This window comes from Entelurus aequoreus, linkage group LG28 (assembly GCF_033978785.1).
Source record: "Entelurus aequoreus isolate RoL-2023_Sb linkage group LG28, RoL_Eaeq_v1.1, whole genome shotgun sequence".
Lineage (NCBI taxonomy): Eukaryota > Metazoa > Chordata > Actinopteri > Syngnathiformes > Syngnathidae > Entelurus > Entelurus aequoreus.
Genome location: NC_084758.1, coordinates 1981356 through 2009188, shown reverse-complemented (window position 1 = coordinate 2009188; position 27833 = coordinate 1981356). Strand labels below are relative to the sequence as shown.

General features: G+C 43.6%; 2 protein-coding genes across 2 annotated transcripts in view; both read right to left on the bottom strand.

Annotated features, from left to right (window-relative positions):
• Window positions 1-11114: 11114 nt before the first annotated feature.
• On the bottom strand, window positions 11115-25121 carry LOC133644897 (zinc finger protein 3-like). The gene is made up of 2 exons (XM_062039652.1): window positions 24646-25121; window positions 11115-13431 (listed from the first exon to the last, which is right to left on the bottom strand). The coding sequence occupies exon 2, from the start codon at window positions 13379-13381 to the stop codon at window positions 11795-11797; it is 1587 nt and encodes a 528-aa protein (XP_061895636.1). The 5' UTR covers window positions 13382-13431; window positions 24646-25121; the 3' UTR covers window positions 11115-11794.
• The window catches only part of LOC133644896 (oocyte zinc finger protein XlCOF6-like), a 58130-nt gene continuing 50126 nt past the window's right edge, over window positions 19830-27833 (bottom strand). Inside the window, exon 4 of the mRNA XM_062039651.1 lies at window positions 19830-19871. Within this exon, the coding sequence (XP_061895635.1) occupies window positions 19845-19871 (27 nt within the window). The 3' untranslated portion in view covers window positions 19830-19844. The remainder of the gene's footprint in view (window positions 19872-27833) is intronic.

The following is a 27833-nucleotide window of genomic DNA, read 5'->3' as shown; positions in this document are numbered from 1 at the left end:
TGGGAGATAACTGGGGGTAATGGGAGACAACTGGGGGTATTGGGAGACAACTGGGGGTAATGGGAGACAACTGGGGGTATTGGGAGACAATTCGGGGTAATGGGAGACAACTGGGGGTAATGGGAGACAACTGGGGGTATTGGGAGACAACTGGGGGTAATGGGAGACAACTGGGGGTATTGGAGACAACTGGGGGTAATGGGAGACAACTGGGGTAATGGGAGACAACTGGGGGTAATGGGAGACAACTGGGGGTAATGGGAGACAACTGGGGTAATGGGAGACAACTGGGGGTAATGGGAGACAACTGGGGTATGGGGGACAACTGGGGTAATGGGAGACAACTGGGGGTAATGGGAGACAACTGGGGGTATTGGGAGACAACTGGGGGTATGGGAGACAACTGGGGTAATGGGAGACAACTGGGGGTAATGGGAGACAACTGGGGTAATGGGAGACAACTGGGGGTATGGGAGACAACTGGGGGTAATGGGAGACAACTGGGGTAATGGGAGACAACTGGGGGTAATGGGAGACAACTGGGGGTATGGGAGACAACTGGGGTAATGGGAGACAACTGGGGGTAATGGGAGACAACTGGGGTATACGGAGACAACTGGGGGTATGGGAGACAACTGGGGTAATGGGAGACAACTGGGGGTAATGGGAGACAACTGGGGTAATGGGAGACAACTGGGGGTATTGGGAGACAACTGGGGGTATGGGAGACAACTGGGGGTAATGGGAGACAACTGGGGGTAATGGGAGACAACTGGGGTAATGGGAGACAACTGGGGGTAATGGGAGACAACTGGGGGTATTGGGAGACAACTGGGGGTATTGGGAGACAATTCGGGGTAATGGGAGATAACTGGGGGTAATGGGAGACAACTGGGGGTATTGGGAGACAACTGGGGGTAATGGGAGACAACTGGGGGTATTGGGAGACAATTCGGGGTAATGGGAGACAACTGGGGGTAATGGGAGACAACTGGGGGTATTGGGAGACAACTGGGGGTAATGGGAGACAACTGGGGGTATTGGGAGACAACTGGGGTAATGGGAGACAACTGGGGGTATTGGGAGACAAATGGGGGTATGGGAGACAACTGGGGTAATGGGAGACAACTGGGGGTAATGGGAGACAACTGGGGGTATGGGAAACAACTGGGGGTAATGGAGACAACTGGGGGTATTGGAGACAACTGGGGGTATTGGGAGACAATTCGGGTAATAGGAGACAACTGGGGGTATTGGGAGACAACTGGGGGTAATGGGAGACAACTGGGGGTATTGGGAGACAACTGGGGGTATTGGGAGACAACTGGGGGTAATGGGAGACAACTGGGGTAATGGGAGACAACTGGGGGTATTGGGAGACAACTGGGGGTAATGGGAGACAACTGGGGTAATGGGAGACAACTGGGGGTAATGGGAGACAACTGGGGTAATGGGAGACAACTGGGGGTAATGGGAGACAACTGGGGGTAATGGGAGACAACTGGGGGTAATGGGAGACAACTGGGGGTATTGGGAGACAACTGGGGGTAATGGGAGACAACTGGGGGTAATGGGAGACAACTGGGGGTAATGGGAGACAACTGGGGGTAATGGGAGACAACTGGGGGTAATGGGAGACAACTGGGGGTAATGGGACACAACTGGGGTAATGGGAGACAACTGGGGGTAATGGGAGACAACTGGGGTAATGGGAGACAACTGGGGGTAATGGGAGACAACTGGGGGTATTGGGAGACAACTGGGGGTATGGGAGACAACTGTATGGGAGACAACTGGGTATGGGTACACTGGGAGGGAGACAACTGGGGTAATGGGAGACAACTGGGGGTAATGGGAGACAACTGGGGGTAATGGGAGACAACTGGGGTAATGGGAGACAACTGGGGTAATGGAGACAACTGGGGTAATGGGAGACAACTGGGGGTAATGGGAGACAACTGGGGGTAATGGAGACAACTGGGGTAATGGGAGACAACTGGGGTAATGGGAGACAACTGGGGGTAATGGAGACAATGGGGGTATGGGAGACAAATGGGGGTATGGAGACAACTGGGGTAATGGGAGGACAACTGGGGTAATGGGAGACAACTGGGGTAATGGGAGACAACTGGGGGTAATGGGAGACAACTGGGGTAATGGGAGACAACTGGGGGTAATGGGAGACAACTGGGGTATTGGGAGACAACTGGGGGTAATGGGAGACAACTGGGGGTATTGGGAGACAACTGGGGGTAATGGGAGACAACTGGGGGTAATGGGAGACAACTGGGGGTATTGGGAGACAACTGGGGGTATTGGGAGACAACTGGGGTAATGGGAGACAACTGGGGGTATTGGGAGACAAATGGGGGTATGGAGACAACTGGGTAATGGGAGACAACTGGGGGTAATGGGAGACAACTGGGGGTATGGGAAACAACTGGGGGTAATGGGAGACAACTGGGGGTATTGGGAGACAACTGGGGGTATTGGGAGACAATTCGGGGTAATAGGAGACAACTGGGGGTATTGGGAGACAACTGGGGGTAATGGGAGACAACTGGGGGTATTGGGAGACAACTGGGGGTATTGGGAGACAACTGGGGGTAATGGGAGACAACTGGGGTAATGGGAGACAACTGGGGGTATTGGGAGACAACTGGGGGTAATGGGAGACAACTGGGGGTAATGGGAGACAACTGGGGGTAATGGGAGACAACTGGGGGTAATGGGAGACAACTGGGGGTAATAGGAGACAACTGGGGTAATGGGAGACAACTGGGGGTAATGGGAGACAACTGGGGGTATTGGGAGACAACTGGGGGTATTGGGAGACAATTCGGGGTAATGGGAGATAACTGGGGGTAATGGGAGACAACTGGGGGTATTGGGAGACAACTGGGGGTAATGGGAGACAACTGGGGGTATTGGGAGACAATTCGGGTAATGGGAGACAACTGGGGGTAATGGGAGACAACTGGGGGGATATTGGGAGACAACTGGGGGTAATGGGAGACAACTGGGGGTATTGGGAGACAACTGGGGGTAATGGGAGACAACTGGGGGTATTGGGAGACAAATGGGGGTATGGGAGACAACTGGGGTAATGGGAGACAACTGGGGGTAATGGGAGACAACTGGGGGTATGGGAAACAACTGGGGGTAATGGGAGACAACTGGGGGTATTGGGAGACAACTGGGGGTATTGGGAGACAATTCGGGGTAATAGGAGACAACTGGGGGTATTGGGAGACAACTGGGGGTAATGGGAGACAACTGGGGGTATTGGGAGACAACTGGGGGTATTGGGAGACAACTGGGGGTAATGGGAGACAACTGGGGTAATGGGAGACAACTGGGGGTATTGGGAGACAACTGGGGGTAATGGGAGACAACTGGGGGTAATGGGAGACAACTGGGGGTAATGGGAGACAACTGGGGGTAATGGGAGACAACTGGGGGTATAGGGAGACAACTGGGGGTAATGGGAGACAACTGGGGGTATTGGGAGACAACTGGGGGTATAGGGAGACAACTGGGGGTAATGGGAGACAACTGGGGTAATGGGAGACAACTGGGGGTATAGGGAGACAACTGGGGTAATGGGAGACAACTGGGGGTATTGGGAGACAACTGGGGGTATTGGGAGACAACTGGGGGTAATGGGAGACAACTGGGGGTATAGGGAGACAACTTGGGGTAATGGGAGACAACTGGGGGTAATGGGAGACAACTGGGGGTATAGGGAGACAACTGGGGGTAATGGGAGACAACTGGGGGTAATGGGAGACAACTGGGGGTATAGGGAGACAACTGGGGGTAATGGGAGACAACTGGGGGTAATGGGAGACAACTGGGGGTAATGGGAGACAACTGGGGGTAATGGGAGACAACTGGGGGTAATGGGAGACAACTGGGGGTATAGGGAGACAACTGGGGGTAATGGGAGACAACTGGGGGTATTGGGAGACAACTGGGGGTAATGGGAGACAACTGGGGTAATGGGAGACAACTGGGGGTATTGGGAGACAAATGGGGGTATGGGAGACAACTGGGGTAATGGGAGACAACTGGGGGTAATGGGAGACAACTGGGGGTATGGGAAACAACTGGGGGTAATGGGAGACAACTGGGGGTATTGGGAGACAACTGGGGGTATTGGGAGACAATTCGGGGTAATAGGAGACAACTGGGGGTATTGGGAGACAACTGGGGGTAATGGGAGACAACTGGGGGTATTGGGAGACAACTGGGGGTATTGGGAGACAACTGGGGGTAATGGGAGACAACTGGGGTAATGGGAGACAACTGGGGGTATTGGGAGACAACTGGGGGTAATGGGAGACAACTGGGGGTAATGGGAGACAACTGGGGGTAATGGGAGACAACTGGGGGTAATGGGAGACAACTGGGGGTAATAGGAGACAACTGGGGTAATGGGAGACAACTGGGGGTAATGGGAGACAACTGGGGGTATTGGGAGACAACTGGGGGTATTGGGAGACAATTCGGGGTAATGGGAGATAACTGGGGGTAATGGGAGACAACTGGGGGTATTGGGAGACAACTGGGGGTAATGGGAGACAACTGGGGGTATTGGGAGACAATTCGGGGTAATGGGAGACAACTGGGGGTAATGGGAGACAACTGGGGGTATTGGGAGACAACTGGGGGTAATGGGAGACAACTGGGGGTATTGGGAGACAACTGGGGGTAATGGGAGACAACTGGGGGTATTGGGAGACAAATGGGGGTATGGGAGACAACTGGGGTAATGGGAGACAACTGGGGGTAATGGGAGACAACTGGGGGTATGGGAAACAACTGGGGGTAATGGGAGACAACTGGGGGTATTGGGAGACAACTGGGGGTATTGGGAGACAATTCGGGGTAATAGGAGACAACTGGGGGTATTGGGAGACAACTGGGGGTAATGGGAGACAACTGGGGGTATTGGGAGACAACTGGGGGTAATGGGAGACAACTGGGGTAATGGGAGACAACTGGGGGTATTGGGAGACAACTGGGGGTAATGGGAGACAACTGGGGGTAATGGGAGACAACTGGGGGTAATGGGAGACAACTGGGGGTATAGGGAGACAACTGGGGGTAATGGGAGACAACTGGGGGTATTGGGAGACAACTGGGGGTAATGGGAGACAACTGGGGGTAATGGGAGACAACTGGGGGTAATGGGAGACAACTGGGGGTATAGGGAGACAACTGGGGGTAATGGGAGACAACTGGGGGTATTGGGAGACAACTGGGGGTATTGGGAGACAATTCGGGGTAATGGGAGATAACTGGGGGTAATGGGAGACAACTGGGGGTATTGGGAGACAACTGGGGGTAATGGGAGACAACTGGGGGTAATGGGAGACAACTGGGGGTAATGGGAGACAACTGGGGGTAATGGGAGACAACTGGGGGTAATGGGAGACAACTGGGGGTATAGGGAGACAACTGGGGGTAATGGGAGACAACTGGGGGTATTGGGAGACAACTGGGGGTAATGGGAGACAACTGGGGGTAATGGGAGACAACTGGGGGTATAGGGAGACAACTGGGGGTAATGGGAGACAACTGGGGGTATTGGGAGACAACTGGGGGTATTGGGAGACAATTCGGGGTAATGGGAGATAACTGGGGGTAATGGGAGACAACTGGGGGTATTGGGAGACAACTGGGGGTAATGGGAGACAACTGGGGGTAATGGGAGACAACTGGGGTAATGGGAGACAACTGGGGGTAATGGGAGACAACTGGGGGTAATGGGAGACAACTGGGGGTAATGGGAGACAAAGACACCCGAAGTGTGTTGCTTATGTCCAGTCTGCTACGTTGTTTTGTTTTGGTGGCTGTCACTGCAGAAAGTCCCGCTTCAATCAATCAATCAATCAATGTTTATTTATATAGCCCTAAATCACAAGTGTCTCAAAGGGCTGTACAAGCCACAACGACATCCTCGGTGTCGAGTGGGTCTGACATAATATTGTGAAAGTCCAACACATCAGCGAAAGTCCAGTCCATGGTGGGGCCAGCGGGAACCATCCCGAGTGGAGACGGGTCAGCAGCGTAGAGATGTCCCCATCTGATGGACAGGCTAGCGGTCCACCCCGGAGCAGAGTAGAAAAGAAAAGAAAAGAAACGGCAGATCAACTGGTCTAAAAAGGGAGTCTATTTAAAGGCTAGAGTATACAAATGAGTTTTAAGATGAGACTTAAATGCTTCTACTGAGGTAGCATCTCTAACTTTTACCGGGAGGGCATTCCATAATATTGGAGCCCGAATAGAAAACGCTCTATAGCCCGCAGACTTTTTTTGGGCTCTGGGAATCACTAATAAGCCGGAGTTCTTTGAACGCAGATTTCTTGCCGGGACATATGGTACAATACAATCGTCAAGATAGGCAGGAGCTTGACCGTGTAGTATTTTATACGTAAGTAGTAAAACCTTAAAGTCGCATCTTAGGTGCACAGGAAGCCAGTGCAAGTGAGCCAGTATAGGTATATATGTATATATGTATATAAAGGTATATACAGTATAGACGTAATATGATCAAACTTTCTTGTTTTTGTCAAAAGTCTAGCAGCCGCATTTTGTACCAACTGTAATCTTTTAATGCTAGACATAGGGAGGCCCGAAAATAATACGTTACAGTAATCGAGACGAGATGTAACGAACGCATGGATAATGATCTCAGCGTCGCTTGTGGACAAGATGGAACGAATTTTAGCGATATTACGGAGATGAAAGAAGGCCGTTTTAGTAACACTCTTAATGTGTGACTCAAACGAGAGAGTTGGGTGGAAGATAATACCCAGATTCTTTACTGAGTCGCCTTGTTTAATTGTTTGGTTGTCAAATGTTAAGGTGGTATTATTAAATAGATGTTGGTGTTGAGCAGGACCGATAATCAGCATTTCCGTTTTCTTAGCGTTGAGTTGCAAAAAGTTAGCGGACATCCATTGTTTAATTTCATTAAGACACGCCTCCAGCTGACTACAGTCCGGCGTGTTGGTCAGCTTTAGGGGCATGTAGAGTTGAGTGTCATCAGCATAACAGTGAAAGCTAACACCGTATTTGCGTATAATGTCACCTAGCGGCAGCATGTAAATACTAAAGAGTGCAGGGCCAAGAACTGAACCCTGGGGAACTCCGCACGTTACCTTAACATAGTCCGAGGTCACATTGTTATGGGAGACACACTGCATCCTGTCAGTAAGATAAGAGTTAAACCAAGACAAGGCTAAGTCTGACATCCCAATACGCGTTTTGATACGCTCTAATAAAATATTATGATCAACAGTATCGAAAGCGGCGCTAAGATCAAGAAGCAGCAACATAGATGACATCCATGGTTAGCAATAGATCATTAGTCATTTTTGCGAGGGCTGTCTCCGTAGAGTGATTTGCCCTGAAACCGGATTGAAAAGGTTCACAGAGATTGTTAGTCACTAAGTGTTCATTTAGCTGCTGTGCGACAATTTTTTCGAGAATTTTCGAGATAAACGGTAGGTGGGACACCGGCCGGTAGTTTACCATGAGGTCAGGATCGAGGTTAGGTCTTTTGAGTAGAGGATGAATAACCGCTTTTTTGAATGCTAGAGGAACAGTACCAGAGGAAAGTGATAGGTTTATAATATTTAACACTGATGGACCTAATAAAACAAAAAGCTCCTTGATAAGTTTCCCAGGAATTGGGTCAAGTAAACATGTTGTTTGTTTTGTCCCATTTACACATTTTAACAATTCCTCCAATGTTATTTCATCAAAGAGAGAGAAACTATTTTGGAGGGCAATGTCCGTCGTATATACAGTCGTATTTGTGTTAATAGAACCCAGTTGTAGCTGAGATGCATTGTCTTTAATCTCTTTTCTGATGAGTTCAATTTTCTTATTAAAGAAATTCATAAAGTCATCTGCTGAGTGGGTGGAGCTACTGGGAGGAGTCCCTTGTTGGGTTAGCGATGCTACTGTACTAAACAAAAATTTAGGATCATTTTTGTTGAGGTGGATGAGATTTGAGTAATATTTAGCTTTAGCTGAGGTAAGCATGCGTTTATAAGTTATTAAACTATCACTCCATGCTTGATGGAAAACCTCAAGTTTAGTCGCACGCCATTTGCGTTCCAGCTTTCTACATGATAATTTCTGGGCTTTAGTTTCTTCTGTAAACCATGGGGTACGCCTTTTAGGGGCCCTTTTTAGCTTTAGCGGTGCTACAATATCAATGGTGTCGCGCAGGGCGTCGTTAAAGTTGTTAGTGAGGTTATCAATAGAGCCCACATAATTTGGGAATGATGCCATTACTGAAGGCAGTAGGTCAGTAAGAGTCGTCGTTGTGGCAGTATTAATGTTGCGGCTGCTATAGTAGTTATTATTATTATTATTAGTTTGTTGACAATGAGTCAGAACTTCGAATTTTATAAGGTAATGATCGGACATTACTTTAGTGTACGGGAGTATCGTAACTTTAGAGGTGGTGACACCCCTGACAAGCACTAGATCTATCGTATTACCGTTGCGATGCGTGGGTTCATTTATTATTTGTGTAAGACCACAGCTATCAATTATAGTCTGGAGCGCCACGCATGGAGGGTCCGATGGGGTATTCATATGGATGTTAAAGTCTCCCATTCATATGGATGTTAAAGTCTCCCATTATGATTATATTGTCGGCGTGCGTCACTAGATTAGCAACGAACTCTGAAAATTCATTGATAAAGTCCGAATAGGGCCCAGGGGGGCGGTAGATGACAGCCAGGTGGAGAGGCAGCGGTGTGACAAACCTCATAGTGAGCACCTCAAACGAGTTATATTTATTATTTAGGTCCGAGGTAAGGCTAAAGTTTTTGTTGTATATTAGTGCAACACCCCCACCCCTTTTAATGGGGCGGGCAATATGCGTTCCCGCATAGCCAGGAGGAGACGCCTCACCCAGCGCAAAAAATTCGTCTGGTTTGAGCCAGGTCTCGGCTAAACCAACGACATCAAGATTGTTGTCTCTGATGACTTCATTAACTAATAACGTTTTGGAAGACAATGACCTTATGTTTAAAAAGCCCATATTATAGGTAGTGGGCTGTTTTGAGGAGTTTTTGTTGAAAGTATCCGTAGTAGCAATATTAATAATGTTACGTTTATTATGCATAGTGCACTTTAAATAATTTCGACCATATCTAGGAATTGATATGACAGGAATTTTTAGATTGTTTGCCACCTCAGTAAAATGCATGTCCACCTCTGACGCAGAAAAAACATTATGTGAGTTGTATATTATTCTAGAAGAATTGCTATGTGTGCAGGGATTATCCAGCCTGGCGCTGGCTAGTTCTAGCTTAACAGACTCCTTATTAGCGCTTCTTTGTGGATTAGCATTTAGCTTTTTCGTTAGCCCCGCTAACAACAAAGCATTTAGCTTTGTTGTTAGCCCCGCCCGACACCCCCGCTTCTGCTTCCGAGCGCATCGCTTACGTCTCTTTCGCTGACCGTCTCCGCTGGTAGTCGACGCCGCTGCTTCAAAGGCCACTGCTGGATGTAGCTCGCGAAGAATTCCCAAGCTAGCGAGCAGGTCCATCGTACACGCATCTATCAGCCCAAAATGGCCCGATCTCTCCACATCCAGAATCGTAAGTCGGTCGTAAGTGATCACGGAGTGAACACGCTGTGAGCCAGCCATGAAATTGACTGAATTGAGGGGTATTTTTGCCAAATCGGTCCACACTTCCAGGAGCGCTCGCACGAAGCCGCTGCTCTGAAGCGCAGCCATCTTGGAATCGCTTCACACAGATAGGATGTTGGAAATAGCAACAATGTTTTCAGTGCTGTGGTGGCGATCTCGGGGTATTCTGCCATGACTTGAATCCAGAAAACAGGCAGAGTTTTTGTCTGAAATACACTTTTAAGCCTGCCGTCATTTGCGATCTCCAGCATTTGATCTTCTTCTTGCAGACATGCTGGATTCATCTGCTTTGTTGACAAATGGGTCGCGGATCCATTCCTTGGCAGTTCGTGGGTCTTTTGAAGTTGAGAAGTAGCGCTCAAACTCTTTTAAAAGCACAGACAGGTGATGGTGCAGCAGACAGGTGATGGTGCAGCAGACAGGTGATGGTGCAGCAGACAGGTGATGGTGCAGCAGCTTGGTAAATGAAGGCGTGCAGCAGCTTGGTGAATGAAGGCGTGCAGCAGCTCGGTGAATGAAGGCGTGCAGCAGCTCGGTGAATGAAGGCGTGCAGCAGCTTGGTGAATGAAGGCGTGCAGCAGCTCGGTGAATGAAGGCGTGCAGCAGCTTGGTGAATGAAGGCGTGCAGCAGCTTGGTGAATGAAGGCGTGCAGCAGCTTGGTGAATGAAGGCGTGCAGCAGCTTGGTGAATGAAGGCGTGCAGCAGCTTGGTGAATGAAGGCGTGCAGCAGCTTGGTGAATGAAGGCGTGCAGCAGCTTGGTGAATGAAGGCGTGCAGCAGCTTGGTGAATGAAGGCGTGCAGCAGCTTGGTGAATGAAGGCGTGCAGCAGCTTGGTGAATGAAGGCGTGCAGCAGCTTGGTGAATGAAGGCGTGCAGCAGCTTGGTGAATGAAGGCGTGCAGCAGCTTGGTGAATGAAGGCGTGCAGCAGCTTGGTGAATGAAGGCGTGCAGCAGCTTGGTGAATGAAGGCGTGCAGCAGCTTGGTGAATGAAGGCGTGCAGCAGCTTGGTGAATGAAGGCGTGCAGCAGCTTGGTGAATGAAGGCGCAGGCTCAGTCTCACGCAAAAACCTCGCCAATGTTTGAAACATGTCCAGGTTTTTTGGGTTGGTGCACTAATTGTAAGTGTATCTTGTGTTATTTATGTTGATTTAATAAAAACAATTTTAAAAAATATAAAAAAATAAAAACAAAATAATAATAAATTCTTCTGCGGCCCGGTACCAATCGAGCCCGGTGGTTGGGGACCACTGATATAGACGATGAAGTAAGCTGGAAAATACATGTAAGTCATATAAAGAAAACATTAAAAAATGGAGTGCAAAAAAATAGAATAGAATAAAATACATACTTACAAATATTAACTACAATTATTGTACCCAACTTCAGTTGAATCATACATTGTTTATTGCATAAAGGTCTGGGGACATACATATAAAACAATCACACAACAATATTTATATTACACAAGAGAGTAATAAAGACAATTAATAGAATGGATTATAGAGACCCAACAAATGATTCATAAAGTCACACATTTTAAAATTGTATAAAAGACAACTGCTGAAATGATGTATAAAGTAAATAATAATATGCTTCCAGAAGTGGTCCAGAAGATGTTTCAGATGTGAACCAGTAAATATGAACTAAGAGGGATTTATGAGTACTCAAAAGCAAAAGTATGAACACATGTAAAACAAATATGTATATTATATAAAGGAGTTCATCTATGGAATCATCTACAATTACAAAATAAAATATGTAACACTTCATTATTTCAAAAACATATATAAAACACTATTATGAATAATTATAAAAGTGAATTATGAATATCTACACACAAAATGATTATTGTATGTAACATATTTTATGTACTGTTTATTCTCACCTTTTCAGTCCAATTGTTCTGTTCATTTTAAAGTACACAAATGTGTATATTAACTCTTGTACTTGACTGAAATAAAAGCACTAATCTCAAGTGTCTAATCTATAAATGTTACAATCATACTAACAAGATTGTGTTACACACACAACAATGATGTCACACATGTTATATGTGCTGATGTTGTTAGAAAGTCAAAGTTCAAGTTGATTTCAAATCGTGCATCTTCATTTGCTGCTGCTGTTCTCACCAGCACACTTGTGTTTCTTCCACTGGTACTTAGAAGACAATCTTTCACCACACACACTGCAACTCAACACTTTCTCTCCTGGGTGTCTTCTTATGTGTGCTTTAAGAGTCTTTAGGTGACAAAAACTTTTGTTGCAGCTTGAACAGGAAAAAGGTTTTTCACCAGAGTGCCTTCTCATGTGTGATTTTAAACTCTCATTTACTACAAAACTTTTACCACATTCTGAACATGAAAATGGTTTTTCTCCAGTGTGTCTTCTCATGTGTACTTTTAAACTTTGATTTATTAGAAAACTTTTACCACATTCTGAGCAGGAAAAAGGTTTTTCTCCAGTGTGTGTTCTCATGTGGGCTTTTAAACTTTCATTTATTACAAAACTTTTACCACATTCTGAGCAGGAAAAAGGTTTTTCTCCAGTGTGTCTTCTCATGTGTACTGTTAAACTTTCATTTACTACAAAACTTTTACCACATTCTGAACATGAAAAAGGTTTTTCTCCAGTGTGTCTTCTCATGTGGGCTTTTAAACTTTTATCTATCGTAAAACTTTTACCACATTCTGAGCAGGAAAAAGGTTTTTCTCCAGTGTGTATTCTCTTGTGTGCTTTTAGACGACAATGGTATTTAAAGGTTTTGTCACAGTGAGAACACGTGAAGTGAGTGTTGTCAGTGTGACATGTTGCATCATGTTTAGAGTGTTCATCATCAGTGTCAGGAGAGTGTGACCTTGTGTCCTCACTATCTGATAGTGGACATAACATCTTGTCTGCTTGTGATCCTCCACAGTGGTCTCCATCACCTTCTGTTGACCTGCTGCTTCTCTTCTCCTCACTCTCACCTTTGACCTCATCATCTTCACTCTTCACAGGGACACCAGTCACTGGCATCTTGGTGACATCACTCTTCACAGGGACACCAGTCACTGGCATCTTGGTGACATCACTCTTCACAGGGACACCAGTCACTGGCATCTTGGTGACATCACTCTTCACAGGGACACCAGTCACTGGCATCTTGGTGACATCACTCTTCACAGGGACACCAGTCACTGGCATCTTGGTGACATCACTCTTCACAGGGACACCAGTCACTGGCATCTTGGTGACATCACTCTTCACAGGGACACCAGTCACTGGCATCTTGGTGACATCACTCTTCACAGGGACACCAGTCACTGGCATCTTGGTGACATCAACCTCCTCCACTCCTTCAACATGCTGACTGATGCTGTGTTCCTCCTCTTTAATGTGAGGGGTCAGTGGGTCCTCCTCTTCCTCCTTAACGTGAGGGGTCAGTGGATCCACCTCTTCCTCCTTAATGTGAGGGCTCAGTGGGTACTCCTCTTCCTCCTTAATGTGAGGGCTCAGTGGGTACTCCTCTTCCTCCTTAATGTGAGGGCTCAGTGGGTACTCCTCTTCCTCCTTAATGTGAGGGCTCAGTGGATCCACCGCTTCCTCTTTAAAATGGGGTGTCAGTGGGTCCTCCTCTTCCTCTTTAAAATGGGGGATGAGTGGGTATTCCTCTTCTTTCTTAATGTGGGAGGGCTGTGGCTCCTCCGTCCGCATCCTGAAGCTCCACTGCTGTTGCTTAGGGTGAAGATAATCTTCACAGACGTCTGCAAGACAAACACACCATCTTTGCTCAGTCACACAATGCATTCAGTACTTTTACATGCACTTAGGAAAAACAAGTTATCGTATGAACTGTCTTGAAATCTCAGTAACGCACAAACACGCTGCTTTTTACAACATTATTCACAGGAAAATAAAAACTTTTTACTATGGATGGACGATATGGTTTCAAATTGATTTTGCAATATATTATTTCATATAGAATTACTAATAGAACCATTTCAAAACAGGCTGCACAGGCTCCTAATTTAGTTGCTGAAATATGCAGTAAAATATTACATAATTTCCAGTATTATTTTCTCAAAGAAAGTAACCAGATATTAACAGTAAATAAACAAGTACATTAATAATAATTGTTTCGACAAAATAATACAATTAGAAATGACACAATATGTTACTGCATATGTCAGCTGCCAAATTAGGAGCTTTTGTAACCAGTTTTGAAATTCTTCTATTATCAATCATATACCAAATCATATATAGTGACATATATTGTTATTAGGATATAGATTTTAGGTCTTATCGCCCATACCAAACATTGGTTCGCCGAGTCATTTTGTTTGGCCCACCAAATATATTTATTTTTTATATTCTTCAGATGTATGTGTATTAAGGGTGTAACAGTACGTGTATTTGTATTGAACTGTTTTGGTACGGAGGGTTTGGTTTGGTTCAGAGGTGTACCGAACGAGTTTCCACAAGAACATATTAAGTAGCGCACCGCACGTTGTGTAAACAATGCACACCGAGGCACAACACACGGCATGCTAGCAGCGACCGGGATACTACAACATGTAAAAGCCAGAGCTGGAAGACCCTTTTGCCTCATTAAGATCTCCCGTTTGGTAACACTTCGGCTTCGCGGTGCAATACAACAATGAATAACATTGCTTCAACGAAGAGAAAGACAAACAAACACAGCTACCACCACCTTCAAGCAGCCTCTCCTCGGCGAGTCAGGCAGGGCTAAAGCAATAACGAATGCCGTTGGTGTTTTTATAGCAGCAGTTTTAAGACCATATTGCATTAAAAACTATATTTTGAGCCACTTCTATGGTGGAAGAACAATGAGCCCATATATCCCCTTACTGCCAAGTTAGCCATACCTGCTACCTCCGTGCACAGCGAAAGGGTATTTTCCCTAGCTGGAGACATTGTAACTGCAAGCAGGTCTGCTCTTTCTGCAGACAATGTGGATAAACTGATTTTTCTGGCAAAAAACATGAAGATTGAGTGAAAGTTACCAGGGTTAAAGGCTGAGGGGGGAAAAGAAAAGTTAATCTGAGGATGAGTTGACTTGAAACTGTTTAATGTTGCACTTTTTATATGTAGAAGAAAAGTTTTGTCATTTTATTTAATCTGAGCAACACCTTGAAGCAGTTTAATGTTGCACTTTATATGTAGAAAGGTTTTGATAAGAAACCAAGTCTGAGTCTTATCTTATTTAGTTTTCATTTTATATATATACGTATATATATACGTATATATACGTATATATATATATATATATATATATATATATATATATATATATATATATATATATATATATATATATATATATATATATATATACGTATATATATATATATATACGTATATATATATACACGTATATATATATATATATATATATATATATATATATACGTATATATATATATATACGTATATATATATACACGTATATATATATATATATATATATATATATACGTATATATATATATATATATATACGTATATATATATACGTATATATATATATATATATATATATATATATATATATATATATATATATATATATATATATATATATATATATATATATATATATATATATATATATATATATACGTGTATATATATATATATATATATATATATACATATATATATCTGTCCAGAGTCGGGACCCGGGGTGGACCGATCGCCTGTGCATCGGTTGGGGACATCTCTGCGCTGCTGACCCGTTTCCGCTCGGGATGGTCTCCGGCTGGCCCCACTATGGACTGGACTCTCACTATTATGTTAGATCCACTATGGACTGGACTTTCACAATATTATACTAGACCCACTCGACGTCCATTGCATCCGGTCTCCCCGAGAGGGGGGGGGGGGGGTCACCCACAGCTGCGGTCCTCTCATTCACATCGACTTCCCACTGGGTTGTGAATTTTTCCTTGCCCTTTTGTGGGCTCTGAACCGAGGATGTTGTTGTGGCTTGTGCAGCCCTTTGAGACACTTGTGATTTAGGGCTATATAAATAAACATTGATTGATATATGTTGACCACATGAACCCTGGCAATGGACCCTGTGTGTATATGTATGTTATTGTTATGCTTAGCATTCATGACTGCCTGCTGTTGCACTGATCAGCCTAGTGGTGGCTCACATCCATCACACACACAGCTATTTTAAAGCAATGTTAAAAGGATAAAGCCATTGTTTACAAATTTTGGTAAATAAATAACCAGAAAATGTATATTTTGTTGTTTTCTTACCGTACCAAAAATGAACCGAACCGTGACCTCTAAACCGAGGTACGTACCGAACCGAAATTTTTGTGTACCGTTACACCCTTAGTGTATATGTTTAAAATGTGGTACTCCTGTTCTACATCCCGTGGAAGTGCCATGTCATGGGGATGGTGTGCTTTTAACTAAGGGTGTGACGATACGGTCAGTTTACCAAAGGATACTCGATATTGGCTTTAGGAGAACGAGACGATATTCTGGTGGTTAACATGATTCTTACACATATGTGTACTTCATGTGTATATGAATGTACTTTCCCTTGTGTGCTTAGTTTTACTGTAACTTCATTGTGGATAATATCTATAAACAACCTCAATTGTTTGTCATCTTTAATTTGAAGGACTGTTTACTTATCTGACAAATTCAAAGGAAACTGCACTTTTTGAAAAATGTCGCCTATCATTCACAATCCTTATATAAGACGTGTTTTAAATTTTTATGTATTCTAATTAGTAAATAAACGTGAGCAAAAATCAGCTAACATTGGAGTCAATGGGAGCTCCTCTATTAGACCCACAAAGTCCTCCAAATAACCATCCAAAAACTGCCAACAATACTCCATTTACATTTTGTGACCTGAATAATAACCAAGTATTAGCGACATTGTTATTATAAGGGCTAACATTAAGGACCTACTTTTAGCGGCGCATTGATCACAGAAGTAACTGTTATGTCCTGCACTAAGCTGGGCCTTCATAGGGTGTTAGCTCACGTGAATGTATGCAGCCTGCGTAATAACTATCAGGAAGTAGAGTGTATTATCACAGATCATTTTATTAATATCTTTGCCATTTCTGAGACCCACCTTGATGATTCCTTTTCTGATTCAGTTGTAGCCATTGAGGGGTTCTCAATTTTTAGGAAAGATAGGAACAGGTTTGGGGGTGGGGTGGCTATTTATGTTCAGAATCATTTATCTATCAAAGTGTGTAATGATTTGATGAGGGAGAGCATTGAAGCTATTTGTGTGCAGGTATTTGAAACCAATTCTAGTATGCTGTTTCTATAGGCCTCCTAGTGCTGATGCTCTGTATCTGAAGGAGTTATGTGAGATGTTTGACAGGATATCAGATGAGAATAGAGACATCTATTTACTGGGTGATATGAATGTTGACTGGCTGGGACAGGGGTGTACAAACAAAAATAAGTTACTATCCATTTTAAATAATTGCAATCTGTCCCAAATTGTTGCCCCTCCCACGAGAATAGGTAGTAATAGTGATGGTATTATTTTAGCTACATGCATTGATCATATTTATACAAATGTTCCGGACCAATGCTCCAAAGCAGTCTCGGTTCCTGTAGGTTTTACTGACCACAATATAATAGCAGTCACTAGAAAGACAAGGGTTCCTAAACCGAAAGCGAAAATTATTTTTACAAGGTCTTATAAGAGATTTGATGAAGAATGTTTCATTGATGATATATCCTGTTTAAATTGGAACGAGGTGTGCAGTGAGGAAGACCCTGAGGCTGCACTGGACTTATTTATGTTAATGTACATGAGTGTTGTGGACAAGCATGCCCCTTTGAAGAAGTTTTCAGTCAAAAGTAAGTCTGCCCCATGGATTGATAATGGACTTAGGAGTTTAATGACAGAAAGAGACATGGCTAAAAAAGCCTCCGTCAACTCAGGTTTAATTGATGACAGGCATAAGTACTGTTCCTTAAGAAACCAGGTCACAAAGTTAAACAAACTGAAAAAAAGGGAATATTACAAACAGAGGTTATATGATGTGAGATATGATAGCAAAAACTTATGGAATGTTTTGAATGAAATCATGGGTAGGAAGAACAATGTCTGTACACCTTTTGTGGAATCAAATGGGTTGGTACTCACTAAGTCATGTGACATTGCCAATCATTTTAAGAACTATTATGTTGACAAGGTATCTCAATGAAGGCATGGTATGCATATGTCCAATAACAACAAATCAGCTGACCTCATTAGGAATATTATAATGGATAATAAGGACTGTGAATTCAATTTTCATCAGGTTGAAGTCAGTGAGGTTGAGAGGTTACTACACTCTCTTCCTGACAACAAAGTAGCTGGTGTAGACAACCTGGAGAGTAAGTTACTGAAAATGACTGCTGGTATCATATCAGTGCCTGTATGTCATATTTGTAATAAATGTTTACAAGTGGGCCTGTGTCCAAAGATATGGAAGGTGGCTAAGGTTACTCCTCTACATAAGATATGGAAGGTGGCTAAGGTTACTCCTCTACATAAGGATACCAAATTGGCTTTCAATGAGGGCAGTTCTAGACCAATAAGCATCCTACCTGGGTTATGTAAAATACTGGACAAATGTGTGTATGCACAAATTCAAGCTTACTTTCAATCAAATGGGCTAGCAACTGATTGTCAACATGCATATAGAACGGGCCACTCTACGTCCACTGCTCTTATACAAATGACGGACGATTGGCTTAATGCTCTAGATAATTCTATGTTGGTTGGAGCTGTGCTGTTAGATTTTAGTGCTGCATTTGACGTGATTGACCACTCTCTTTTAATTGACAAATTTAAATGTTATGGTTTTAATACTTCTGCTTTAATGTGGATACAGAGTTATTTGTCCTCAAGATCACAACAGGTGTATCTTAATGGCAGCTTGTCTAATAGCAGAAGTTTAGATTGTGGTGTTCCACAGGGAAGTTGCCTGGGACCTTTACTATTTTCTATATTCACCAATAGGGTTGGGTATCGTTTGAATTCGAACGATTCCGATTCTTTGTTTCGATTCCGATTCCTGACGATTCTCGATTCCGATTCTTTTAAGAGGCAGGGTCAAAAAAAAGTTTAGGATATTTTAAATGAGCTAGCTAACTTACAGTCTTTCTGAAGGAAATAGTCTGACATTCTCCATCAATTTTAATTCTATTAACTTTTTATGAACTTTACTATAAATTCCTCACAGGGCTGTTTTCAACTAGAATATAAAATCTATGAACTTGAATATAAATATGATAAATTATGAATACATTTTCCCAGGGGTACACTTTCCTCAAGAGAGCTTTATTTTTGAAAACCTCATGAAAACACATTTACACATAAGTGTATGATGCTGCAGGAAACCTCATGAAAACACATTTACACACACAAGTGTATGATGCTGCAGGAAACCTCATGAAAACACATTTACACACACAAGTGTATGATGCTGCAGGAAACCTCATGAAAACACATTTACACACAAGTGTATGATGCTGCAGGAAACCTCATGAAAACACATTTACACACACAAGTGTATGATGCAGCAGGAAACCTCATGAAAACACATTTACACACACAAGTGTATGATGCTGCAGGAAACCTCATGAAAACGCATTTACACACACAAGTGTATGATGCTGCAGGAAACCTCATGAAAACACATTTACACACACAAGTGTATGATGCTGCAGGAAACCTCATGAAAACACATTTACACACACACGTGTATGATGCTGCAGGAAACCTCATGAAAACACATTTACACACACAAGTGTATGATGCTGCAGGAAACCTCATGAAAACACATTTACACACACAAGTGTATGATGCTGCAGGAAACCTCATGAAAACACATTTACACACACAAGTGTATGATGCTGCAGGAAACCTCATGAAAACACATTTACACACACAAGTGTATGATGCTGCAGGAAACCTCATGAAAACACATTTACACACACAAGTGTATGATGCTGCAGGAAACCTCATGAAAACACATTTACACACACAAGTGTATGATGCTGCAGGAAACCTCATGAAAACACATTTACACACACAAGTGTATGATGCTGCAGGAAACCTCATGAAAACACATTTACACACACAAGTTTATGATGCTGCAGGTACTTAAAAATGTTAGCGTGCTCCCACTGATGGGCTAACCTGGTGCAGAAAAGCAAATAAACAATAAGAAACAACTTGCAAAAGCCAGTCCAGATTAGCAGCAGGTACAGTATAACATCCGAGACAGGTGTTGTTTAGGAAAATGAGCATATCCGCCTTCTCAGGCAGGATGTTCTGGACAGATAGTGTCTCCTGCTGTGGAAAATACACGTTCGCTGGGTGTGGAAGAAGCTTGAAGACGGGACACGCATGTACTCCATGAACTAGTCGGAGGTGCTTTATCATGTTTGACGTGCACCCTCCTAAGCACGAAAGAGTCCTGTCGCACGTGTTACATTTCGCGGTTATTTCATTTTTTTTGTAAAGTAAAGCCCCACTTTGGACCGCCGACGCCTGCTATCCATGCTTGACTGACTCGCTCGGCTACATAGGCTCGGCTGTGCTAACACTTCCGGCGGTGGGCGCTTCTTCGTTGGTGTTCAGCGGCTTCTTCTTCCGGTCGGCGGACATATTTTTTTCCGGTCTGCGGCGTGACAGCTGACTGGGTATCGAAATTTAAACTTATGAACGATTCCGGGAGAATTGGAAAGTTAGTCCCGGTTCCAATCGATACTCGATACCCAACCCTACCTGTAACTACACGGTTAATGCTTTCCAGCCTGGCGAAGGTTAACAATGCTGTTGCTAACGACGCCATTGAAGCTAACTTAGCAACCGGACCTCACAGAGCTATGCTAAAAACATTAGCTATCCACCTACGCCAGCCAGCCCTCATCTGCTCATCAACACCCGTGCTCACCTGCGTTCCAGCGATCGACGGTGCGACGAAGACTTCACCCGATCACAGATGCGGTCGGCGGCCCGGAGACGGAGGAAGTTAAGGTGAGTTCGGCGGCTAGCGCGTCTGCTATACATCTCAAAGTCCTCCTGGTCGTGTTGCTGTAGTCCGCCGCTAATACACCGATCCCACCTACAACTTTCTTCTTTGCAGTCTTCATTGTTCATTAAACAAATCGCAAAAGATTCACCAACACAGATGTCCAGAATACTGTGGAATTTTGAGATGAAAACAGAGCTGTTTGTTTTGGATACAATGTGTCCCAATACTTCCGTTTCAACCATTGACGTCACGCGCATACGTCATCATACATAGACATTTTCAACCGGAAGTTTAGCGGGAAATTCAAAATGTCACTTTATAAGTTAACCCGGCCGTATTGGCATGTGTTGCAATGTTAAGATTTCATCATTGATATATAAACTATCAGACTGTGTGGTCGCTAGTAGTGGCTTTCAGTAGGCCTACTTTTAGCGGCGCATTGATCACAGAAGTAACTAGCTTATGCTGCTATATTGACACACTGAGCTGCTTTCTCGCCTCTAAGATGGTGAAAGCTAATTCTAGATTATAAATCATGCTTCTCACTTATGTAGTAGAAGGTTGTGGACATAAACCGAGAACTTGGTCAACTTTAACATCCAACTTAGACCTGGAGATGGCAAGAAAGACACGGAAATACACTCTTTTGCACCCACCCTTTTTTACCCTTTGTGAGGATTAATTCTTCATCTAAACGGGAAGATATGAACATCCCATCAGTCGGCATCCCAGTGAGAGCAGACATTGTATGCTTAAAATGAGCAAGATATGTAAATATGACATGTTATTAAGAATGTTACTACATTACATATATACTTACAGTGTGTATTTAAAATGTTGAAGGTTTTAGGATGATATTTAGAACACTTTATAGGCAGAATAGAGCGGCTACCAATGACTCAATTGTTAGCTAACTTTTGCTAAGGTTTATTTTCTATTTAGGATGTGTAGTGGAATTCCTGCCCTTTTGTTATTTGGTTGATGTATAAAGCTAGAAGGAGAAGATTGCCAATCATGTAGACGTGTCTGCCAAAGTCCGGAGAGAGAGAGCGAGGTCGGAATGCATTAGGGAGGACATGACATGGCAGGCTGACATTGTACAAGATATTAGTATTAACCATTGACCTGCTCAGTGGCCTTGTGGTTAGAGTGTCTGCCCTGAGACTGGAAAGTTGTGAGTTCAAACCCTGGCCGAGTCATACCAAAGACCACCTTGCTTGGCACTCAGCATCAAGGGTTGGGGGTTAAATCACCAAATGACTCCAGAGCGCGGCCTCCGCTGCCCTCACCTCCCAGGGGGTGAACTTGGGGGTGGGTCAAATGCAGAGGATCATTTCACCACACCTAGTGTGTGACTACCGTTGGGACCTTAACTTTAACTTACATAGGGACTGTGAATGATTCCAAAAAGTGCAGTTCCCCTTGAAATGAGAAAATAGAACAACAAGATATCATGTGAAGTGAATTATATTTATATAGCGCTTTCCTCTGGTGACTCAAAGCCCTTTACATAGTGAAACCCAATATCTAAGTTACATTTAAAGCAGTGTGGGTGGCACTGGGAGCAGGTGGGTAAAGTGGCTTGCCCAAGGACACAACGGCAGTGACTAGGATGGCAGAAGCTGGGATCGAACCTGGAACCCTCAAGTTGCTGGCACGGCCGCTCTACCAACCGAGCTGTACCGCCCCAAGTAACAAGAACAGAATATATGAATAATAAAATGCCTCATAGCAAATGTGATGAATTCATCTTAATACTGTCCTTTTTCAGGCTTTCCCTTTTAAAGGGCAAAGTCCTCGTAGGGTCTTTTGTCCTAATGACTGTCTGGTTAAAGTGAGGAGACTATAATTTAGGAAAACTATTTATTTACAAATGGACTAGAATAAGTCACTCATTTTTAAGTTGGGATATAATTAAAATAATGAAGGATGAAGTGATTAAGAAATGTTTAATATAGATTAGAATAGGCCGTGCAACTAATCATATGTCCTGAGTTCCAGTTGAAACTGGGTGCAAGTTCATGCCCACGCACATACACTCTTATCGCCCACATTCTTGCCACACATTCTTGCCACGCACATACACTCGTATCGCCCACATTCTTGCCACACATTCTTGCCACGCACATACACTCGTATCGCCCACATTCTTGCCACACATTCTTGCCACGCACATACACTCGTATCGCCCACATTCTTGCCACACATTCTTGCCACGCACATACACTCGTATCGCCCACATTCTTGCCACACATTCTTGCCACGCACATACACTCGTATCGCCCACATTCTTGCCACACATTCTTGCCACGCACATACACTCTTATCGCCCACATTCTTGCCACACATTCTTGCCACGCACATACACTCGTATCGCCCACATTCTTGCCACACATTCTTGCCACGCACATACACTCTTATCGCCCACATTCTTGCCACACATTCTTGCCACGCACATACACTCTTATCGCCCACATTCTTGCCACACATTCTTGCCACGCACATACACTCGTATCGCCCACATTCTTGCCACACATTCTTGCCACGCACATACACTCTTATCGCCCACATTCTTGCCACACATTCTTGCCACGCACATACACTCGTATCGCCCACATTCTTGCCACACATTCTTGCCACGCACATACACTCGTATCGCCCACATTCTTGCCACACATTCTTGCCACGCACATACACTCGTATCGCCCACATTCTTGCCACACATTCTTGCCACGCACATACACTCGTATCGCCCACATTCTTGCCACACATTCTTGCCACGCACATACACTCGTATCGCCCACATTCTTGCCACACATTCTTGCCACGCACATACACTCGTATCGCCCACATTCTTGCCACTGTTTACGTGGCTTCTTGGCCCAGGTCTGAAGGACAACACCAGATATGAAGTCAGAGTCCAGGGAGAAAAAAGCAGCAGAAGGAACCTTCCTGGTTTTACCTGACGGCACCACCACCAAGCTGCGACACCACTACAAAGGCTCCTCCATGCTGGTGCTCGTACCACCTGGCTTGGTAGGCTCGTACCCGCCTACCAAGCCAAAGACTTAGGTCCAATGACGAATCAGGGCGCTGATTGGACCGACACGCAAATACCACATTTTCAACACTCCCCATTGTCGGTTAAAAACATAGCTATGGGCTGCACTTTGGACACACCTGCTGTAGGAGCTAGCAGCTACACAACCACTAAGCTAAAACTGCACATTTAAGCATATCAAATAATTATAGTTGCTTAATACGTACACAAAGTCTCCAAAACAGAAGTCTGATAGAAAGTGACCAGTAACAAAGGTGTCCGCATCATTCAACTTTCTGCGCCATGAGTTTGACTTAATGAATTATTGTGGCCACTAGGTGTTGTGAAAGATCAAATTACCATTGCAAAAGTAATCCGTCATAAGTTTAGTGTTTTTCTTATATGTGTGTCAATATGTGTAAGCATACTTTGTGGCTTTCACCAGTAGGGTCGCTATCGCTATAAGGGTCAGTCGATATCGCTTTGGGGTCTGCAACCCTAATGCCGCCATCCAGTGGTCCACAGAGGCTGAAAAGGCTTTCATTGACCTCCAACATGACCTGTCCTCCACCTCCGCTTTTGCTGCCCTTTTCTTGGATGTTTCTGAAAGTGCCTTTTTTCAGAAACAAAAGGGCGAGAAGAGCTGGATGAAGTGGCTAGGGAGAGGGAAGTCTGGGCTTCCCTGCTTAGGCTGCTGCCCCCGCGACCCAACCTCGGATAAGTGGAATAAGATGGATGGAGGAAATGACTGCTGTCTGATAATCACATTAATAACACAATAACAATCATGTGTCTGACTACACCTTTTAATCACAATTAATCTAACACGTCATGTTCATGTTCATGATGAAATATAAAGTTAGTAAACATGTGAGAGTAAGAAGTAAACAAACCTGTTCTGTGTAACACAACTTGAGGTTTCTTGAAAACAGCGTCCAGTAGTTGACGTAGTCTTTTGTTCTTCTTTCGTCCGAGAAAGTTCCTCTTTGTACTCTGCTATCGTTCTTTCACACATTTTCACACAATCACAACACTTTACACTCACACTTGATCTTAACTAAGCGATGTGTTGATCAAATCCGCCTCTCTTTGTTAGCAGCTAACAAGCTAAGCTAACTAGCATGTTAAGCTAACTAGCGCGCTAAAACAACTAGTATGCAAAGCTAACTAGCGCGCTAAAACAAGTAGCAAGCTAAGCGGGCCTAATAATGTCCAAAGTTGAGTGAGACGAGTGGAGATTATCCTGACACGGAGGATGAATAAAGTGTAGTTAGTAGCGAGGCTTAGAAGCGTGTGTGGCGTAAAGGAGGACTTTGCTGCAAAGCGCATATCCTCCACGCATGCGTCACTTAGGGGCGGGGCCAAAGAGTCAGTGATGGGCAAGTCATGAACGAACCGTTCGAAATGTATGTTTTCCTGGTGTCCACACAAAAAACATGGCAACAATGATACTTCCAAATATATCAACCGTATTTGACTTTTAATCAGGTATATATGAAAATAATGAAAAAGTATTGTTTTTAATGCACTTATTTTCGCTCTTGTTATCTGCCCCACGTGTTTTATGCTCATAATGTATTATCTAACCACAAAGATGGACCACTATTTATAAGAACTGGCTGTTGGCTTGCCTTACACAGTCCTACAGAACATGTGATTTCCTATTCCAGCAGATACTATACTTGAAATTACAAACAACCGAACGCCTGATTGTAGAACATTGTGTCATCTAGTTATTAACAATTTTAGCAGCTTTGGTTCATTATCATCCATTATACAGATGTGAATAAAAATGTGAGTTGTGTGGAAGGAAGAAAATAAGCTTGATCTCCTCTGTGAAATGATTGTATGTCATCATCATCTTCATCAGCCGTTGTCAGTCCACTGCTGGATGAAAGCCTCAGCATGTTTGTGCCATAGTGAAGGATCTCTAGCTGCTCCCTCCTTGCCACTGCACTGTTCCCCAATATTTGTCTATTTCATCTCGCCATCTCACTCTTTGTCTTCCTCTATTTCTGCTCCCATCCATGGGTCTCCATGATGTCATTAGGGAAGTCCATCTATTATCTGTTGTCCTACTGATATGTCCAGCCCACTTCCACTTACTTCATTTGATAGTTCTCATAATGTCTTGGACTTGCGTTTGTTTTCTCACCCATTCATTTGTTTTTCTGTCTTTATATGTGATTCTGAGCATATTTCTTTCCATGTTGTGTTGTGCTGCTGCTATTTTCTTTTCCATTTAATTTGACAACGCCCAGGTTTCAGCTCCATATGTCATGGTTGGTAACACGCATTGATTAAAGACCTTTCTTTCTTTTTAGGTTTAACGGTATTTCTCCTCTCATGATGTTGCTCAGTTTTCCATATTGGCACCAGCCCAATCTGATTCTCCTCCCTATCTCCTGTTCTTGACTCTTTTCTTTCAGGCTAAATCTCTGCCCCAGATAGATATATTCATTAACTTCATCAATTTCATTTCCATTAACAGTCACAGGTCCATGAGGTACCATGGAATTTGCCATAACTTTTGTTTTCTTCATATTCATTTTCAAACCACAACTTTTTTTTTTTTTAATTTTATGTATAATCTCTCAAATCTCCTGTTTTCATTTTGAAGTTTACACAAAGATGAAGATAAAAGTAAAAAGGGTGATGTGCTTTTGAAGAAGGAATAATTATTTGAAAGTAATTTCTCAGTTTGGTGGTTTTGATAAGACAGAAAATATTGTTTGACTCAGAAATGATTTCAGTCCTTCATGTTGACGTTACCAGTTCACCTCCAAGGACTCGATGTATCATCACAAGTCCTTCAGCAATGATGAATGTAGATATTATCAATCACAGGGAAGGTATTTATTATTATTTTTAGATACTATGCGCCTTCGTTTTAGCTGGAAAAGGGCGAGAATAGCCTACATCTTCCTCCAGAAGAGAACATGTCTGTGACCTCTCAGATGATCCAGAAACTGGAACCTCCCACTAGGGGTGTTGCTAAGCATAAAGCTCGACTAGAACACAGCCCCCACTATAATTACTTTGGACCCCTCCAAAACACACACACACACACACACACACACACACACACACACACACACACACACACACACACACACACACACACACACACACACACACACACACACACACACACACACACACACACACACACACACACACACACATTTGTCTCTGCTTAAAGGGAAATAATTATGACATGTAGTCTCTTCTCAAGGATAGGGCTTCAAGGATAGGGCTATCACTTCTGCATTCCGAAGTCCAAATTAGGGCCTCTTCCCTATGAGGAGTGATCCAGCCCACCTGTGAATGTCAAACTAAGGGGTCTTATCTTATTATGTGCTCAAACTGAAATATTACTATTTACTTAAACTTGGTCGTTGGCTTTCTCCAAGGTGAATATAAACCTTCACCATAAGAAAACATAATATGAGTTCATTAATTCACTTCAGTATCTAATGGTGCATCACAATTGGTGTTTTGTAGAAAGAATGTTGTTCCGGGTTTGCGTGGGCCTTGTGTGTCCTCACCCAGCCAGTCTCTGGTAAACAATGTCCCATCATGCTGACATCCACTGAATGTATTCCGTCCTCCGTGTCTGTGTCCGTGACGTAAACAAGTTGACAGATAGCTAACATGAAGATCCCAAGGAAAGGGAAGAAAGAGTCCAGGCCTTTTATCTTTCAGAAGCTTTAGTGGTTTTCACAGAGAATGCACTTTTCCTTTCTTCTTGTCTAATTGGTCATTTCTTTCTTTGTTTTCTCTTTTCCTTGTATGTATTTTTGCTTTTGTTATCTTCTCTTTTTTGTTGATGTAAAACTGTATTAGAGAGACACAAATATATGTCAAATAAACACCACTAAGTAACTACATTTCAACAAATGTTTGCTGCATAATATGTTTTCACACACACAATAGCATGTAAACAGTGCTCATAAAGTGCTGTAAATAGCCCTACATAGCCCATGTAACACTCAAAGCCACACATGAATAAGATTGACATTTACAAACATTGCACCCTCCCTCAGAGGAGTGAGCTAGCGAGGAAAGAAGCTACATGCTA

What these genes read in the sequence shown, in the direction of transcription:
- LOC133644897 (XM_062039652.1), bottom strand. Translation starts at nt 13,381, where the DNA reads ATGCGGACGGAGGAGCCACAGCCCTCCCACATTAAGAAAGAAGAGGAA.